The 18,625-nt window shown below is 38.5% G+C and overlaps 2 protein-coding genes and 1 long non-coding RNA gene across 9 annotated transcripts in view; 2 read left to right on the top strand and 1 right to left on the bottom strand.

Annotated features, from left to right (window-relative positions):
• Positions 1-1,820: 1,820 nt before the first annotated feature.
• Positions 1,821-4,243, top strand: LOC121653039 (transmembrane emp24 domain-containing protein 1-like). 2 transcript variants are annotated; one of them, XM_042006249.1, is made up of 4 exons: positions 1,821-2,164; positions 3,113-3,192; positions 3,517-3,703; positions 3,818-4,243. In XM_042006249.1, the coding sequence occupies exons 1-4, from the start codon at positions 1,976-1,978 to the stop codon at positions 4,034-4,036; spliced, it is 675 nt and encodes a 224-aa protein (XP_041862183.1). In that variant the 5' UTR covers positions 1,821-1,975; the 3' UTR covers positions 4,037-4,243. The 2 variants fall into 2 exon arrangements, with proteins under 2 accessions (XP_041862183.1, XP_041862175.1); XM_042006241.1 differs by having other exon boundaries at positions 3,113-3,210.
• Positions 4,244-4,552: 309 nt separating this feature from the next.
• The window catches only part of dnm2a (dynamin 2a), a 34,081-nt gene continuing 20,008 nt past the window's right edge, over positions 4,553-18,625 (bottom strand). For 2 of the 6 annotated variants that reach the window (XM_042005227.1, XM_042005251.1), the window contains exons 14-21: positions 18,388-18,399; positions 16,106-16,216; positions 12,626-12,735; positions 12,346-12,457; positions 11,524-11,688; positions 8,692-8,915; positions 8,281-8,544; positions 5,543-7,980 (exon numbers count right to left, since the gene is read on the bottom strand). In XM_042005227.1, the coding sequence (XP_041861161.1) occupies positions 7,908-7,980; positions 8,281-8,544; positions 8,692-8,915; positions 11,524-11,688; positions 12,346-12,457; positions 12,626-12,735; positions 16,106-16,216; positions 18,388-18,399 (1,071 nt within the window). In that variant the 3' untranslated portion in view covers positions 5,543-7,907. Of the gene's footprint in view, positions 4,960-5,542; positions 7,981-8,280; positions 8,545-8,691; positions 8,916-11,523; positions 11,689-12,345; positions 12,458-12,625; positions 12,736-16,105; positions 16,217-18,164; positions 18,198-18,387; positions 18,400-18,625 lie in introns of those variants that run through there. The other 4 variants (XM_042005235.1, XM_042005259.1, XM_042005243.1 and 1 more) reach the window with 3 other exon arrangements.
• LOC121653203 lies at positions 15,050-16,411 on the top strand. Its single transcript, XR_006012755.1, has 2 exons — positions 15,050-15,423; positions 15,772-16,411. It is a non-coding gene; the product is annotated as an uncharacterized LOC121653203 (long non-coding RNA).

Genomic DNA, 18,625 nt, shown 5'->3' with positions numbered 1-18,625 from the left:
TATGTTAAAGTGTGTCATAATAATACATTTCTTTTTATTTAGCTTAAATAACAGCGCTTTTTAAAGGCGTTCTGGCCCAGAAAAGCACCAGTGCAACCCACAAACAGGAGACAATCACAATAAAAAACACAGTTACAATAAAGACAGAAAACTTAAAAGGAACTGAAAACAGCAGGTCAACGATTACATTTCCATATATTTCAACATAGATTATGTTGATAATGATGATATATGATTACAAGGTGTTTTGTAGACTGTGCTAGCTTGAAGGAGCACACGACTGAAAAACCCTTTTCCCATCCTCTACAAACATGGGGGACAAATAATTCATATATATCTATATATAATATAATCATAACTGCTGTTTCTTGTTAATGGATATTGTGTTTTGATGGTCAACATCATATAGTGAGCTGAGATTACGTAGCTCGTAGCTAAATTTGGTTTTCAAAGTTAATACTAACACTAGTGAGAAAAGTGATATTTAAAAGGGTGTTCAACACAATCTAAGCTACACAATTCCATAAACCAGTCAGATAAAAAAATAAAAAATAAAATAAAAAAATAAAAAATAGAACTGCACATTGTTTTAGCTGCATGTACAAACTGACATCAGAAGAAAAGGGCTACTCTGTGACAGGAATGTTTGGTGGACGCTTGTAGCTTCACATTCTATAAAAATGGTTTATTTTGACATGATGTAAAATTCGTTGTTTAATAAGGGACTAAATCCCTTATTTGTGATTACTCTGTCATCAGTTTATTGTGATTCACGGTTATGTACAGAATCAGTTAATGTGACATTATCGGATATAATTCACCAACACTGAAAAGGAAATTTCAAAAAAGCATTCATTTGACTCTGAAAGCAGCTAGGCAGTCTCTCGATTCTCAGTGCAGTTTGAAGATGTTTTTCATCAAAGCGTGTCACCCCATGGACTCAGACTCAACCCTTTACTCATGTAAAAGTGTTGAGTCTTTAGTCCATCCTCCATTAATCTGTCATTTACCAGTTTTCAGTAAACATTAGTAATATACAAGTGATAATTATAATAGTAAAATAACAAAATATTGATATTTTGGAGAATACACATATAATAAAATCATGATTTGACATTAAAATCAAAACATAATTACATGCAATTCTTTTTTGTGTAATTTTTTAGAAGTCCCCCTCCTCTTATTTTAAATGTTTTTGTGTGTTGGCTTGTTTGTTTGTTTTTAGTTTTATGGTGCCATTGCTATCATATTGTTATTGTAAATGTTTAAAGCTATAAATATGTAGAGTAACAACATATGTTCTGATAATCCTAATATTCATGTAACCAAATAAAAAAAAACTAAAAATGAAGTAGAAGAACACGTTATTTCCCCAAGATTGAAATGTAAAAATAGATAAACACAAATTTAATGCATGTTGTCATTATGAATCATGGTTTAATCTGGGCTATATTAACAGCGGGCTTCTTGAAATAAAAACCATGATCAAACTCTTCCATCCATCACACCTGTCGCATGTTTATACACAGCGCCATCTAAAGGATAGAAGCACAAGAAAGTCCAGCTTTTTCTATTTCTCACGTTCTTTCTTGTGTAATAATTATTTAAAAATATAAAACTATGGCAAACATAACTGTATGTAAAGGGGGGAAAGTATATTTTTTTAAAAAAAAGGAGAAAGAAAAAAAGAAAGACAGACAAATAATCTTATCTAAATCATCTTATGGTCGCGGTAATTACATCAAAGATGATGAACCAGACAATATGAACACATCTCTCAGGCCTCGTTAGTTTCATGTGACCGTGAAGTCCAGACCTCGGAGCGCTATTGATCCAAAGATCCACTTTCTGCCAGGCGGCTCTTGAACAGGCGGAGTGTGACAGGAAGCGCTTACAGACAGCTTGGTGTATCGTACATGTGTTACAGGGAGAAAGGTACTCGGACTTTGTGGAAGTGAAACAACTTTAACCAACAATGCAGTGCGACCAAATTATAATGAGTGAGTTTGTACAGCTCTGTTTGTTGGTGGGTTTAACTCTGTATGGAGGATTGGCTTCTGGTTTGGGGTCAAACCAAGGGTTTACATTTATTTTACCTGCTGGCAGCACAGAGTGCTTTTACCAAACAACCACAAGGAGTGAAACCATGGAAGTGGAATACCAGGTAAATGGCTTATAAATGACTTTGTCTCTTTCTGGTTTGGTTTAATGTTTGTTAAAGCTTGTTGTAAGTTTCTGTCTTACTGAATAAGGGAACAGGTTGGACTCTGGTCTTTCTGGTAGAGAGATAAGAAACCACAGATACTATTAAGACAGTGGTATAAAGAGTAAACAAACACAAGAAAGAAGAAAATGGGAAAAAAAACTTGAGGTATTTAACTGACATCTGTACAAGAATAAAAAAAAAATATTGTAAATATACTCAAAATGTATGTAAACCATATTTTTTCACACAAATAAAAAAACCCTTACATTTAATACATACATTTAATTGTAATTTTGACATCATTTCTACTATTTAGATTCAAAATCCTACGTCCTGAATAATGTGTTTTCCAGCAGTCAGTTCATGGTCACGACATTTGCATTTTATTACATCCCAGTCAGCACACTGGCACTGCACCTGCTTTCTTTGACAGTCTTTGTTGCTTGAGCATGGAGTCAGAGAGGCCTTGTGGGATTATGGTGGCACATTCACCTGCACAGCTAAGACTGGATGCTTTGAAGGCTGCTTCATGGTGTGGGAATGTATTATGTTTCTGCAGAAATGACACATGCCTGCACAAGCAGACTTGTCAGTCCATGTATCAAACTTCTCAGACTGCAGCTCTTAAACCTTCAAAAGGTCACAAATACCTAATTTGTGATTTTAAACCATCTGACCTGTGCTTGTCTTTTACTGGTAATGTCACAGTATACTGGGTTGCTTGGTTGAATACTGGGTCCTTCATTTGAATTTCAGGTTGTTGCACAGATAGTGTGAGTAAGGCTTGAGCAGTGAGCTGCATGGATGGTATGACTTTATGGGGTTAACAGTGGACCTGTGAGGACATTTGCATATCTGTGGCTTGAAGTTTGTATGATCTTACCTGGGTCCCTGTTTCTTTCACAGGTGATAGCAGGGTCAGGTTTGGACATTGGGTTTGCCCTCATCTCACCCAGTGGATACCGGGTGATCTCTGAATTCAGGAGGTCTGATGGCATCCATATGTGGGTCTCCAGAATTTCTTCCTTTAAACACTTCCTATTGATATGATGTTACATCCTTATAACAACTGTTTTTGTGGGGAAGATTCCCATCCTGACCCTACTGCCCTAAGCAGTTTGTTTATACCTATAAATGAAGAGACTTGATTTTAAATGAGCAGATATAACACTTTATGCACATTCTGTAACATATTAAATCAGGACAAAAGTCAGATTTTCTAACACCCTGAGAAGATTAATCACAAGATTAATGTAAGAATTATCATTTCTGTAAGTAATTTGCCCTGTTTGTGTTCTCTCTTCTTGCAGAGTGGATCCTACAGAGGATGGAGATTATCGGTTGTGTTTTGACAACAGCTTCAGTAAACTGTCAGAGAAGATGGTGTTTTTTGAAGTTGTCACTAACAGCCAAAGCGACAGAGGTGGGGGTCGAGATGAGTGGGCACAAATTGCTGAATCAGAGAGCATGGTGGATTACAAAATAGAGGATGTCAGGGTGAGACATAATTATACTGTGCAGCTCCCCACCCATCAGATATCATGTCTTCTTTATGTTCACTAATTCTCACAATGTCTTTCCATCTCTGTTGGACCATTGTTCATCTTCCAGGCACAAATGGACTCTGTGTACCAGCACCTGGAGAAGAGCCTTCAGGTCCAGACTATGCTGCGGGCCTTTGAGGCAAGGGACCGCTACCTCTTGGAGGACAACCTGTGGAGAGTGTCCTTCTGGTCCTGCCTAAACCTGCTTGTCATGCTCACTGTTGCTGTTGTTCAAATTTACACCTTGCGACGCCTTTTTGATGATACAAAGCGGGTCTGCACATGACTACAGTACTCTAACAGATATGAGCACAGCTTTTATAAGGGGATAATTGAGTGTTTGTGTTATGCAAATTCAACTATTATGCAACATCTGCATTATATTGCAGTGTAGCAATGTGTGCATGCAGATCTAGTCTTGCTGTACAAGAAAAAAAGTCATTTAAAAATATATTGTCATTAGAGAAATTAGAAACACCCAGCTGTTCTCACTCAAAAGTTTTATTAAATTTCAGACACACATTTAACTATCTTCAGTTCATTTCCTTTATTGTCCCTCAATGGGAAACTTGGTTTGGTTATAGTTTATCAAATTTACATTTTCAGACACTCACCTACTGACAGTGTATGTATAACTTTTTTTTTTACTATGCTACATTTTATAGAATCATTGTGATAAAAAAAAACTGTATATACACAATCATAAAAGTGGTTTCCCTGATTAAATGTTCCTCTACTTACATAAGCCTACAGCCATTTGTAGCACAAGCATATACATTACAATGACACTCAGTATTTTCTCTCTTTAAACCTCAAGCAGATTCCTATTGTGTTTTTTTTTCCATTTTCAGTTGTAATAACCTGACACCCATGAAAAGAATAGTTGTAAAATTGATCTGGTTTAACTTTGTGTTAATGGTTCTATCACAGTATCTAAAATAGTGTTTATTTTTGGGAAGTTTTTACAGCTATTTAACTAGGACTCACTACAATATAATTTATTAATATAGTCTGATCCCTCTCAGGGGGAATTGTGTTGGCAGTGTAACATTCAAAATTAAGGCCTCTTCAACAGTGTTGCAACTTCTCTTTTAGCCGTTCATGAAATTAAATGCTTAGTTCTTCTTTTTCCGTTGCTATCGTGGAGGGAAGCCGTTTCCACTGTCTGCTGGTCAAGGTCACCAGTTGTTTCGACGGGGAGCCGGGCGCCTGTTCAGGAACAATCAACCAACATTAATCTTTTGACCTTGTAACAAGTAGTCAAGAATTGCTTTTGACATTTAATAGGCGAGAATCCACTCGTCTGAACACAGAGGGCATCTTTATTGGAGCACAGACAGGAAATGGTCCTTTCTGCAGCTCAGTGAAAAACGATTACTTATTTTGACCAAAATTCAGACTGGAAAAGATTGGACTTTTTTTTTAAACACGTGAGAACTACATTGACAACAAATCATAACACCCAAAGAGGTTCAACAAAAGAAAGAGTTGTCGTTCTAATAAATGGAAGTATTAAATATGCACAGCACATCAGCAAAATGTTACAATTAACGTGGCATTGAGTATTTGTCGTATGCGTAAAATGCATGTGTTAAGAGTAAAGTTCACCAACCACTATGAGAAATGCATCATTAAAGCATCACCCTATGGCTCAAGTGTTGCCATGGGTACACGTGAGGATTCATGTTTGGTTTAGATGTAGAGAAAGGCAGGGAAAACTATGAAGTGCTGAACCCGACATAAGACAGAAATGGAAGAAAGTGGATCACACAGGACACAAAGAGACACCAACCACCAGAGCCAGTCCCTTTATTGTACACAACACCTCTTTATTTACTTTCCTTGCTAAATCAGTTCATGTTTATTCAAATCAATTATAATTGCTACACAGGCACTTTACAAGGGTTTGCAGAACAAAAAGAAAGCTTTTTGCAGGTTTGTTTCCAACCCCGTCCTCCAAATTCAGAGGAGGGAAGGAAAGAGGAAGAATGGAGGATCTATAGGAAGACACACAGGATTCCCACAGCCTAATGTTTGATAGAGGCATTAACAGTCTTGGCTTCTCAAGGGCAAGCTGAGGTGACAGGCACACAGGAGCTTCAACTAACTCTAGCAAACAGGTTTTAACAGAGTAATTACGAAATTTAGCGTACCTATTGGTGTGTGAAAAATCTAATGTGAAAGGCCATCATTGGAAAGATTCAAGGCTTTTTTTAAGGAAAAAACTTTATCTAGCTCTGTCACTGACAGCAAGACCAGGAGAAAAGAACAAAAAAAAACACATTCTGGCTCAAGAGTCTGGTTTTGGATATTTCTGAAATGGTAATTTCTTTGTTTTGCTGGGTTGTCTAATTTAGTCTCTATCTTCTAGGAAGCTTCTCGAGACAGGATGTGCATTTATACACTACAACTTCCATCACCCACTAACCACAACTGATCAAATTCAAAACAGGAAATATCCAAGTAGCCCAAAATCACTCCCACCTTGACCCCGTTTCCCCCCCAAACACCTTATGATGTTTCAGAAAAAGATTAAAATCTTAAAAAAAAACCTTCAAAGAGCAATCGAAAGCTATTAACAAATAATCACAGCTGTATTTGTCAAGTCCCAAGTGCACTCCCAACACATTCTGACCCTGTAGTAGAACCAGAAAATAATGATCTAAGTGAAACTACTGAACTGAGCAGAATAAAGTTGTATGGGGCTGATACAACTGTGATCAAAACTTTGAAAAGATATGACAAATGCCCAGGTTATAAATAATGTATCAGGCACAGACCAATCCCTTCCCTAAACTGGAATTAAATGAAATTGCAGTGTTAGTGATTTTTTTAATATGAAAACTAGTCGCATATGGGTCTTTATGATGATTTACGGCATTAATGTTGTCATGAGCTCTATGACAAAATGAGGTATATGACAACTCTGAATTATAGGCCAGCTATATACAATATTTTAATGCATGGAAGCAGAGCTGACAGCAATAATAATAATAATGAATGTACTTGAAAAGCCTGGTGAGATGTGCCATCTCCTTTACACTTAACTCCATGTTTACACTCTAAAACACAGATCTGTCCCCAACTGAATAATAATTATCATCAAGTTCCACCCTCTCTGAGAAAAAACTGAACCCTGTGCTCTTTTCTATTTGAATCCTCTAATACAGGAATTGGCAGGATCTACTCTGAGATTCCAAGCCTCACTGAGATTCAGCTGAGACTAAAATGGTTAATATTTATACATCTAAGAATTAGAAGAGAAAGTGCAGACGGCCTTTAGTTTTCCTTTCTGTCCCTTTCCTGGGTGTCTGTGCATAGTGTTTTGTAACGGACCACAACATCCCTGTTATGTGTGGTTTCCTGTAAGGCTAGATGGCTAGAAGTGCTTGGATTTCAATGGTCAGTTAAGTTGAAATCTTTTGATTGTGGAAGGATTAGTCACAGAAGGGGGAAGATAGTCTCTTAGTCTTGTGCAGCCCTGCCCTGTGTCTTTTTATGCTTTGCTGCAGTCAAGATTTCATTTAAAGCTACATTTATATCAATCATTAAAAGGACAGTCACTCAAATAAAATAACACAAGAAAAAAAATATATAATCGAAACCACAAAAATGACAGTGAAAATAAGGTACTGTTTTTCTGTATGAAATCAGTTGAGATATGAAAACCCAGTAAAACATTAACAACAGCTTAAGTGTGCATATCACAAAAAGAGTATTGGGGCCTATTTAAAATAGAGGGAGGGAGGGCAGAGGAAAGCCAGCGTGTACCAGTTATTTAATATATGTCATTTTATGCTGGGAACCATGTGATGAAATAGTAAAATAACTGTTGAAGAAAAAAACATTTATGAAACATTTTAAGCTAATTTTGATATATCATCTCCCACTGTTAGAAGTAAATGCATTACATTGTTTACTTTGTATTCCACAGCAGTCAGATGTAAGATTCAAGTGGTTAAAGGCTTTCTTTCCTTCCTGTGCACTTAGAGACAGTATTAGCAGCTTATTAACGTTGTTTCAATGAACATATCGTTGCGGCTGGATGATGCATGTTATGCACGGCTCCAAGACAGCCCCTCCCCTTGAGCCCCTGCCCCTGACAAACAGTGTGCAGATACACACAAACACATGCTTAGGTGGGCTTGGCCACAGGTCTAGTCTAGCAGGGAGGGCTCTGCAGGGCGGATAATGGTGGGTCGGTGAGAAGGAGCACCAGGGGGTCTTCGGCTGCAACAGGGAGAGAAGATAGAAGACAAGGCGTGAGACACGCTCACAGAGACAGTTGTGAACCCAAACCACCAGACCGAAAAAAAAACAGCAGATGAGGACAGAGAAGGAACCATAAACGGGATGATTAGAGGACAGTAGAAATAGGGAGAAAAGGAAATGATAAACGATGCCTGCAACTTTTTAAATGAGCAGGATGATTAGATGCTGGTGATGAAATGATACAAATACAGCACGATGGAAATTACACAACATACACAAACGATATCCCTTTCATGTCAAAAAAGAAGGAAGCCGTACCTTGGTACACCAGGTGGGACACGGGCTGGTCGGGAGGGGATCTGTGGTGGTGCGCTGAAGGGATCCTGACTGCTGTTGAAGGCATTGATGGATGGGCCGGGACGAGAGGGAATAGGAGGTGCTCCAAATGCTGGAGAGGGATTGAGTGGAGCTCCAAAGGGAGGCGAAGGGTTCATGGGTGGTCCTGGTGTTGGGCCCCTAACAGCAGGTGGGCGGCTGGGGGGCTGCGCTGCTGAAGGTGGTGGTCTGCGTTGAGGTGTTGGGCTGAAAAATTAAATATGACAAAATCAAACTGACATGACAATAATTAACAATAAGCTGGGAGACAACCATTTCTTAGCAAAACACTGATGATACTGATCATCAAAGTGAGCATCATAAAGATCTGATGAGATGCTAGTTGTCCTTCACCTGGCTTCCTGGATCCAGGTGTCATTTACAGGTGGGGGTACAGGGGTGGACATTGTGTTGGCGCTAATGTCTCCAATGATGAGCAGTGCTTCTTTGAGTGCATGATACATGCGTAGCATTTCGTCTCTACGCTGGGCCTGGTCAGCTGATTCCTCCATGAGGCTGTTCTGGTCCCCAGACGAATAAAGATAAGCCAGTAGCTCTGAGTGGATGAAATCCTTTGCCTGTATGAAAGAGTTCAGATTTTTAAAAGCAGATTGTGGCAACTTTCATTTTGTAAGTGTGGCAGCAAAAGCCAAAAAATGTCTAAATAACAGAAAAAAACTCACAATATTTATTATTTGTATGAAAGCAGTGAGTGATGACATGGAATTTACCAATTTAGTAATTACAAACCCAATCAGACATAATGTGCAGCTGGTGTAAAGTGTTGTTTATGAATTTGTAAGTGTGTGTGTGCATAGCAGTGCATGTTTTTGTTGGACTGCTGGGAGACATCAACAGAGTTCACACCATAATAAAGCATATTAAACAGATGGCAGACAAGTCCCTCTGAGCATCATAAATTCTCTTAATGAGACACTTTCATTTTATGACCCTGTGTCACCATAAAATAAACAAATCTGTTACTAAAATGAATGAGAGAAGTGAGCACTTCTCATTAGCTCTATAGTACAGTCATATTTATACCATAACAGCCTATTTGATCTGGGCAGAGATCCATGTTTTGGCTCAAAAACATAAAAGATAGACAAATTAATGTGGTGCTACTTTTTAGTATGTGAACTGCACTTTCAAAGCCTTGAGGCTTAGCAATCAGTTATTACTATCTAGAATTTTTAAGTCAGCAAGGGGTGGATCTGACTAGAAACCTGGAGATGTTTTACCCATACGTATAAAACCCAAAACCATTTCTGCACTGGGCTGTAGATTTATTAGGCACTAGATTTATTTCAGCTTTATCTTTGGGGTCTCCGCTCTTGCAGATGATGTGGTTCTGTTGGCTTCATCGGGCCGTGATCTTCAGCTCTCACTGGAGCAATTCGCAGCCGAGTGTGAAGCGGCTGGGATGAGAATCAGCACCTCCAAATCCGAGACCATGGTCCTCAGCTGAAAAAGGGTAGAGTGCTTTTTTTGGGTCGGGAATGAGGTCCTGCCCCAAGTGGAGGAGTTCAAGTATCTCAGGGTCTTGTTCACGAGTGAAGGAAGGCTGGAGCGGGAGATCGACAGGTGGATCTGTGCGGCGTCTGCAGTGATGCGGACTCTGCAACGGTCTGTCGTGGTGAAGAAGGAACTGAGCCAAAAAGGCAAAGCTCTCGATTTACCGGTCGATCTACGTTCCTACCCTCACTGATGGCTATGAGCTGTGGGTGGTGACCGAAAGAACGAGATTGCGTAACCAACCAGCCGAAATGAGTTTTCTCCGCAGGGTCACAGGGCTTTCTCTTAGGGATAGGGTGAGAAGCTCGGTGATCCAGGAGGGGCTCAGAGTAGAGGAGCCAGATGAGGTGGCTCATCTGGTCAGGATGCCTCCCTGGTAAGGTGTTCCAGTAGGGCTGGGCAATATTTCGAGATTTTCAAATATATCGAGACTTTATCAGACGCAATATAGAAGGAAGGAAAATCGTTAATATCGAGATAGCTTGTTTTGAGTTAAAAGCACCTTTTCTTTTGCATTTTGCACAGCTGTATTTTTTTGTTATGGTCAGTGAAATTTATTTTTAATTTATTTTGTTTTAAGAGCATTTAATTTAATATAAACGTACTTTAATTTAATTTAGCTGTTTTAATGCACATGTGCTGCTGATCCTTAATAAAAGTATATTTAGCGCTAAAGGCTGTAAATCAGAACTGTCTCTTTGGTTACTTGACACAAAAAAAGTATATCGAGACGTATATCATGATTCAGGTAAAAAATATCGAGATATAAGATTTGGTTCATATCGCCTAGCCCTATGTTCCAGGCACACCCAACTGGGAGGAGACCCCGGGGAAGACCTAAGACACACTGAACAGCCTATATTGCCAGGCTGGTCTGGGAATGCTTTGGGATCCCCCTGGATGAGCTGGTGAATGTGGTCAGGGAGAGGGAAGTCTGGGTTTCCCTGCTTAGGCAGCTGCCCCCACGACCCGACTCTGGATAAGCGGCAGAAAATGGATGGATGTATCTTTGGGCATTTTAATATGGTTTATGAGAACTTCCTTGTTTTAGACATATACTCCAAAGGCCATTTGAGAAACTGTAAGTTTTGACACCTCCAGTGCAGTTTGCTACAAGACCTGTCTTGATAAAAGTAACATAGGATCAACATACAAAGCATGCATGTTACATCCATGCATTATGGTTTACAGAGTTTGTACAAAACCATGTTTTACTTGGTATGTAAGGAACGCAGTATGAAGTGTACATAGAATGCAGAACACTTGGAGTGTTTAGGTTGAAATAACAGCTACTTTTTATATTTTAAGTCTATGCATATGACTTCAGATATTTAACAGGGCTGGGATGTACAAGCACGGCTCAAGGTGGGTGAACCGCAGTGCACAATGATGCAGTTATAGACGCAGGCCATATACTGTCTGTTAAGTAGGATTTATGTTTCTGCCTGAACTGTGTGTTGGATCATTAAACACAATCCTTTGACATTCAACAGAAGGTAACTGTGCACCATTTTAACAGCACATCCCCCTCACACTCTGTTACGGTACACAACCCAGTGTAGTCAGACCGCAACATTCTACTTCCCATCTCTTCAAAATCTGCTTCAACTACATCTGAGAAATCAGAACCCGACTCCAAATAACTCATGTGCTGAGGATGTCTGGACTCACATTGTTGATCAGGAGATGCATGATGGTCTTGGGTACAAGGTCTCTGATAGACTTGTTGATAATGCCAATGTATGAATCCACCAGATTACGGATGGTTTCTACCTGCCGCTCCAACTGAGGATCCATGGAGAATGTGTCTGCAGGGGTAGCCTCTTCATTCTCCACCTTAGCAACAACAGACATAACAAAACAGCAAAGATGAGGCTAATTTATTGTATATCATACGGACATATTCATTGTGCTGCTCTATAAAAGCAGCAATGATGTCAATGGTCCTAAAATAGTGGAGAGAAAAGTAATCCAATTCTCAATATGTGTGTAACTGTCTTGAGCTCTGATGCACATTTTGCAGGCAAACAGCCTATATTTTACTCTCTTATATCACTTTGACAAAGACTCAAGCATCTTGCAATTTATAGTTGTTTTAAATCACTCTTACAGCTGCATTTGGTAATACTTGTGGTTATTTAGCCCTAGTTGTGTTATGTGGGTTTCTCTGAGGTTTATTGTTAAGGTTGTCTTGAAAAAATTATCCCACACTCAATGAGACTACCTGTTTCTATATTGATGACAAGTATTAACTAATGTGACACTAGTTTACAGTTCCAAATACAAAAGAGCCACCATCCAGGCAACTGCTGCAGCACAGAAATCTATGCATACTAAAATGTATGACAAAACAAAATTACATGACTGGAATTGTTGCAAATTACTTGTATAGTAGCTTGTCTTTCTGGATGTAGATTGGTAAAATGGAAAATGTAATGACACATCAGCTATTTGACAACAAAGTCTACGATGCCTGTAATTTGTATTTCATACCTGATCCTTCTCAGGATAAACTCCTGCCCGGAGGAAAGATGCTTTCCAGCTGTCAACATCATCTTGAGAATCACAAGCCAGTTCTATTTGGCGAAGATCTTTATACACATTTCTGTACACATGAATGACAGAAAATAAACAAGGATATGTAAGTAGAATCATTTAAAAGGATCCTAGAGTAGAAGCTTTCTCCAGTACACAAGAACATGCATAGAGACAATAGGCAACAGGTGAACATTTTTAGTGGTCAATGTGTGTTTATTAACAACATAACCCTGACCTCTGCTCAGTGTTGAAGATGGCAAAGGTATGCTTTGTGGACATAAAGCCTTTCTCAACATCTCTGATTTTCAGGTTGTCCAAAGGCAGCATGTACTTCTTTTCTTTCTCCTAGAACAAGAGACCAGAAGTGTTTAGATGGCAGAAACGGTAAAATAAAAGAGATAATCCTGAAAACTGGAACGTAAAGAGAGAGAGGAAGTTAATAAAGTTTAAATTCAAATTACTCAACCTTAACCTTCAATATATTACCATAACATCATTTTAAAATGACTATAAAATAATAAAAAAAAAACTCACTTTGTGAAATGGGGACAAACTACTAATAAATTATTTTTCAGAACATGCCACTACTAAAGGTTCCTGAAATCCTGTATCAGAAAGGCCTACAAGGAAAATGTCTGTCTGAAAGAATGTCTTTCTACGGAAATTTTCTATTCTTCATGTGAAAAAGTTTCCATTTTAAAATATTTTTTTTGGTTTTCATGTAAATCCACAAATGGATTAAATGAGATTGCCAGAAGTACAGCTGATCCATGGGTCCAAAATTTAGTCTCCACAGATCACATCAATTCATAAAACAGATTCAAGAGCATCTGAAACTATATTGCATATGTTCAGGAAAAACTTTTTTTTCCTTCTTCTTTCCATGTAAAGAGTAGCTTCCATGAATGACATGCTCACTTGTTTCGCGATCTTTGTGCATTTACTTTTTGTTCCTGCTTTTATCAAATTAATGTAACTTGGAACCTTTTAAGTAGCTTGTACATCTATTTGGGGAAAACTATAGCAATCAAACTTCTTTCTGACATCTTTTAAAGCCAAGGAGCACGATTTATTTAGTGAAAGAAAAACTGGCTATTCACTCACTTCACTTTACTCAGCAGAGGCTCAAATGCACTAACACGTTAACTTCCACTAAACTCAATTTAACATTGTTCACTAACAAGCCAGAAAGGAACATCAAGAACAACTTAGTAACTTGAATATTAAATCACAATGCTATATCTTTCTCCAGATAGTGCATCAAACAACAGTTTACAAGCTCATCTAGTAAGCAATGTAATAAGAAATTGTTCAAATATTATTTCCAAAAAGTCAGCAGCACAGTTTAAATATTAACCTCAAAAAACATTGAATGGAGTGAAATATTTCCCTCAGAAGAACAGAAGATAACCAACATTTGTGGGAAATTAATAAAGGTGCGGAAACAACTTCTTAAAAAAAGTTGTAATCTGGACTTAATACAGATTTTAACATAAACTACCATGGAATAAGGTATCCCAGTCTTTACAGAAACCAAAAGTCAATTTTATGGCCATAATTGAAGATGAAAAAAAAAAAAAACATAAATTAAACAAAAACAAAAAAATCCATATCTTTTATGTGAGCATTTTTCCATTAACCACCATGCCTGTGTTCTCCACAGATGAAATCTCTGTTCAAAGTAACAAATGTTATTAGAACCCTAAAAGACGCTGATATATCCAGTTTCACATTTGATCAACTTATCAAACATGCAATTTAAACAGCATTGTCAAAAGTGGCCAAAATATTTAAATCAGGTGACGGGACTCAACTCAATCACTACAACTACAGTGTTTTATCATTTTATTTAAGCTTTTGGAGAAATGGGGATGTTCAGGAGCTTAATGGCAACCTTAAGGAGGTGCATAATTTTCTACATCAAAAAGAGTTTGGATTTCGTGGCCCCCATCCTACAAAATCCTCTATCCTTTCATCTACCGAAAAGAAACAAATTTACTGGGATAAGCACAGATATGTGGGTGCAATGTTTTTAGATAAAAAAAAAAAAGGCATTTGACACAGTTGACCACAAGTATTATTAGCAAGAATGACCCATTGTAATTTCTCAGAAAAGGTCATGAAATGGACGACTTCATATCTATGTCACTAACAGGAGCCAAAGCTAGAAAGTTCAGATAAATACAACTGTCAATGATAAGAAAGCCTTTAATGTATAAAAACGATTACATAATCATAGTAATGCTAATGGGAATGAAAAATGAGGGCAGCAGCTACAATTCTTCACCAGTGCTGAGCAGACATGATGGAATGCATTTCCTCTTTGTGGAGGACCACCAGGCTGGTGAGAAGAAGAAATGCAAGATGAAGGCAAGGGCGAGGAGGAGGAGAGAAATAAAAAGGAGGAGCATGGGGAGTTCTAGGGGGATGGGGTGCCAGCTTTCACTGTTGAGCAGAGACATCTGGAAGCATTTACGTCTGCACTAACAGAGCGTGGAGCAGACCCAACAGTTACATCACTCACAGTTCTACACAATTCCCCACCCTCATCACACATCCACACACATACCGAACTAAATCCTTAATTGTATGTGGAAAGACAAACATGAGCATGAATCAACTCAACAAACACAAACATCCAAAAAAATAGACTTTGGGTGTGCATAAAGATACACTTGTAAAGATATGACTAACCCTCTGGAGGATTCATGTGGACAAGCACCTTCACACATGCAAACTTGTACACACAGTCATCCCCTCCCCTTCGGCCCCCGTAACCCAGTACGATTTCCTGCAAATTCCAAAGTCAGATCCCGGCTGGAACATTTCAGCCCGCCTGCCACGTCAGTTTGCCGTTTTTCACTCTCTCTTTGCTTATTGCAAAAGGCGACCAACATAAAAATGAACCATCTTGGTTGTTTCTGGGCAAAGTGAAGCCACTAGCATGGATCTCATCTTTAGTTTTGGTTTTGAGTAGTCATCTAATGGGGCTCTTTTTGGCAGAAGAATGGAAACAACTAAACGAATCAAGCTGTAAGTAAAGCGGCTGCAATTATGTTTCAGTATATTTTAATTAAAACAGTAGGGGGGGGGGGGTTGGATTTGATTTTGAAGTCCACGATCATTTGTTTTTGCATCTAATCAACCCAGAAACATGTTGCTTCTTTAGCCGAGAGGGACTTTCAGGAGTTATTTACATTTTGTTAATTTAAAGATTGTTTTCTAGGATTATAGTGCTTTATTCAAGCAAATTTGTTGAACAAAATAAGCATGTATCATTATAGCATTTCTGTTTTTGTAGATATCATGTACGTGACTTTGCTTAAATGTATGATTGTAACACTGAGGTAATGTTTACACTGTGTGTCATCTGTCCTACAGTCCAAGGGTAGCGACCTGCAGACGCAATAACCTCTGGGTCCTTCCTCTCAGAATCCTTCTCATCCCCCCTACCCCGCCTGCCCAGTGTTCAGACTACCTGTTCCTCAGGGTACAGCTGAACAGTAGTCTGCACATTGGTTAGGCTGGGCTGAGATTCGCAAACACCTCCTGCCCCTGATGGTAATGGCACCACATTTCCATGAAGGATAAGTGTGCCCACCTTGATGATCCCCACAGTATCATCAGTGTTTTGTTAAGTGTCAAAAACATGATCAACATCTTTGTACATTCTTTTGGTGCTGTGTTATCAGCATTAAAACAGAACTTTACTTACCTCTTCGTCTTTGTACCAGGACAGGGACTCAGCTGTCAGGACAAACCAGTACTCCTTGGAACCTCCTTTCATGATACTGATGTTGATGGTTAGCCAGCCTTTTCTGATTACCTACACAATGAGGAGAACGTGCGGGAGCGACAAGAGTTGCAGGGAGAGAGGGATACCAGGATGGAGGAAAACAGTTTTAACAATCACGCTCATGGAATATTGATTTGTGGGTCTGATTAAGTGCTGCATTAGTGATTTATGGAATCAGCTGATATTAATAAAGTCTTACTCACTTACCTCTGAGATAACAGTAAATTAGTGAGGACTTGTGTTTTACTTAAAAGCAAATATTAAACAATTCATGTCTGTCAGTCTGCTATTACTTAAAGCACTGCATGACAGTATCAAAGACTAAATATGAAAAGTAATACTGCATAGAGGAATCAAAGGACAGCAATACATGCATAGTAATATATACTGTAGGTAATTAAACAAAAAAAAAGTAATCTGAGATTCAGCTGAAAACAGCAAAAAAAAAAAAAAAAAAAAAGAAAAAGAAAAAGAAAAATTATTAAACCAACAAACAGTATCAGATGCTGTCCGGAGCATGCTTACCCTAACTCAAAGTCAAAGATCAAGGGTTGACGGCGGTGTGTTAATGTTAGAGGGTCTGGATAAATTAGTTTGTGTTTAGGCAGGTCAAAGGCAGCTGGGTTACTGGGGTTAACTGGGCTCATTTAAACAGGAAGCAAATACTTGATTTCACAAAGAAAAAGGCATAAGAGGTTAAAAGAACTGCAGTGAAAGTGATTAAATGGAAAGGAAAATAGATTAACAGAAAGACAAAAATCTAAACAGCAATGAGAAAATCACATGTGGAAAAGTGGGGAAGGAGAAAATGTTTCAGGCCAAGAGGCTGCATTGAGGAAATCACTTTGGGGAAAATAAGCCATGCAATTTTGTGGGAACCCACAAAACTACAACTCCATATTTTCTTGCATTGTTTCCCATCCAACTCAATTATAATACTGGAAATCATGTGTGAAAAATGGGCTCCTGTGTAAAAACCAGCTGGAAATTGTCTATTTCAAAGCTTGCTTAAGACCTCACTTTCCTGCAGGTCCTCTCTTTACAGAAAGGAACTGCAGTAAGTGAATGAGAAAAAAGTTAATTAGTTCAAAAGTGCCGATATAAACAAAATACCAAATACCAAATTCAAATACCCCGTATCGAAGTAGGCTGAAACATATTGTTTCATCATTCTTAACATCAGCTCAGTTCTGAGATCAGAGGCTGTCACAGGTGAGATGCTTTTGTTTCTACACTTGTTTACAAGAAACACACAATAGTTACCAAACATTCAATATGTTATTTTAAATGTTTTTGATTACTGGTTATTTAAATAATTAGTTTTAATCAATGAAAACAGCAAGAAAGACATTGATTTAATTAGAGTTTGACATGTTAATTTCAATTTGTCCTGATGGACAGCAGGCAAGGAAATGAAGAATGAAAAGGCAATTTTGATCGACTCTGATGGCAGAAATTATAATTTGGTATTTTCAGAATGTCATTACTTTCAAATAAATTTTATCTACAAATCAAAGCAGAGAAATTTTTCAAAGATTAAAAAACATAACTTTACTTAATTTTGCCAGTTGAATCGCTCCCCACTCTCCCAGTTTTTAACTCCAGTGTCTTTTAGAAGGATTCTCACAAGGCAAACTAATTAGTCACCATGCATGAGGCAGCAGCAGAGGTAAAAACCCAGTGACAGGAGAACTGACACCCCCACAGTCACTGGTGGTAAAGTTTCTCTTTCTCTGCCCATCTCTTTGGTCCTCAGTAGAAGGAACAAGTGGCAACACGCCATAATATAAATTTGTGGAAAAATAACATTCACCCTCTTCTAAATATTCGCTTGACAAAAATGTTAGTAGAATTACTGAAAATTACCTTTTTATTAATGTGAAAAATTACAAGTGAGTTTTACTGTGTGGACAGTCCAGATTAATGGCACAGTCCCCAGTTACAACAGATATCACTTTGTTAAGTCTGTAGACTCTACCTTTTCTTCCTGGACCCCTGCTAGTACACGGAGCTGCAGAGGGGTAAAACAACTCATTACAGTGAAGGTATCACCTCATTTACATAAAAAAGCCAACCTTCAACCAGATATCTTTAACACTATAACCACACTGGCTGACCTTATTACAATGGCCTCAGTTCTTCTGCATGGTCTACCCCTGCTGCCCCTGGCAGGATGTGGTTTAAATCTATGGTGTACTTACCAGAATTTCACCCTGTCGTAACAGGAAGGGAAAGGGAAAGGGAAAGGGAAAGGAGGGGGGGGGGGGGGGGGGGGGGGGGGGGGTGTTAAAGCAGTGAGGGCAGCATAAAATGAAGGCCAAAATAATTGAGAAAGTAAGGAAGTACAGAAAATAGAGTGAAGGAAAAGGATGAAAGATGGAAGACAGGCAGGACAAACAGGGACAAGGAGAAAGTAGTAGAAGGGACAGGTTTGAGGGA

This window comes from Melanotaenia boesemani, chromosome 2 (assembly GCF_017639745.1).
Source record: "Melanotaenia boesemani isolate fMelBoe1 chromosome 2, fMelBoe1.pri, whole genome shotgun sequence".
NCBI classification, from domain to species: Eukaryota; Metazoa; Chordata; class Actinopteri; order Atheriniformes; family Melanotaeniidae; genus Melanotaenia; species Melanotaenia boesemani.
This window is presented reverse-complemented; position numbering and strand designations above follow the sequence as displayed.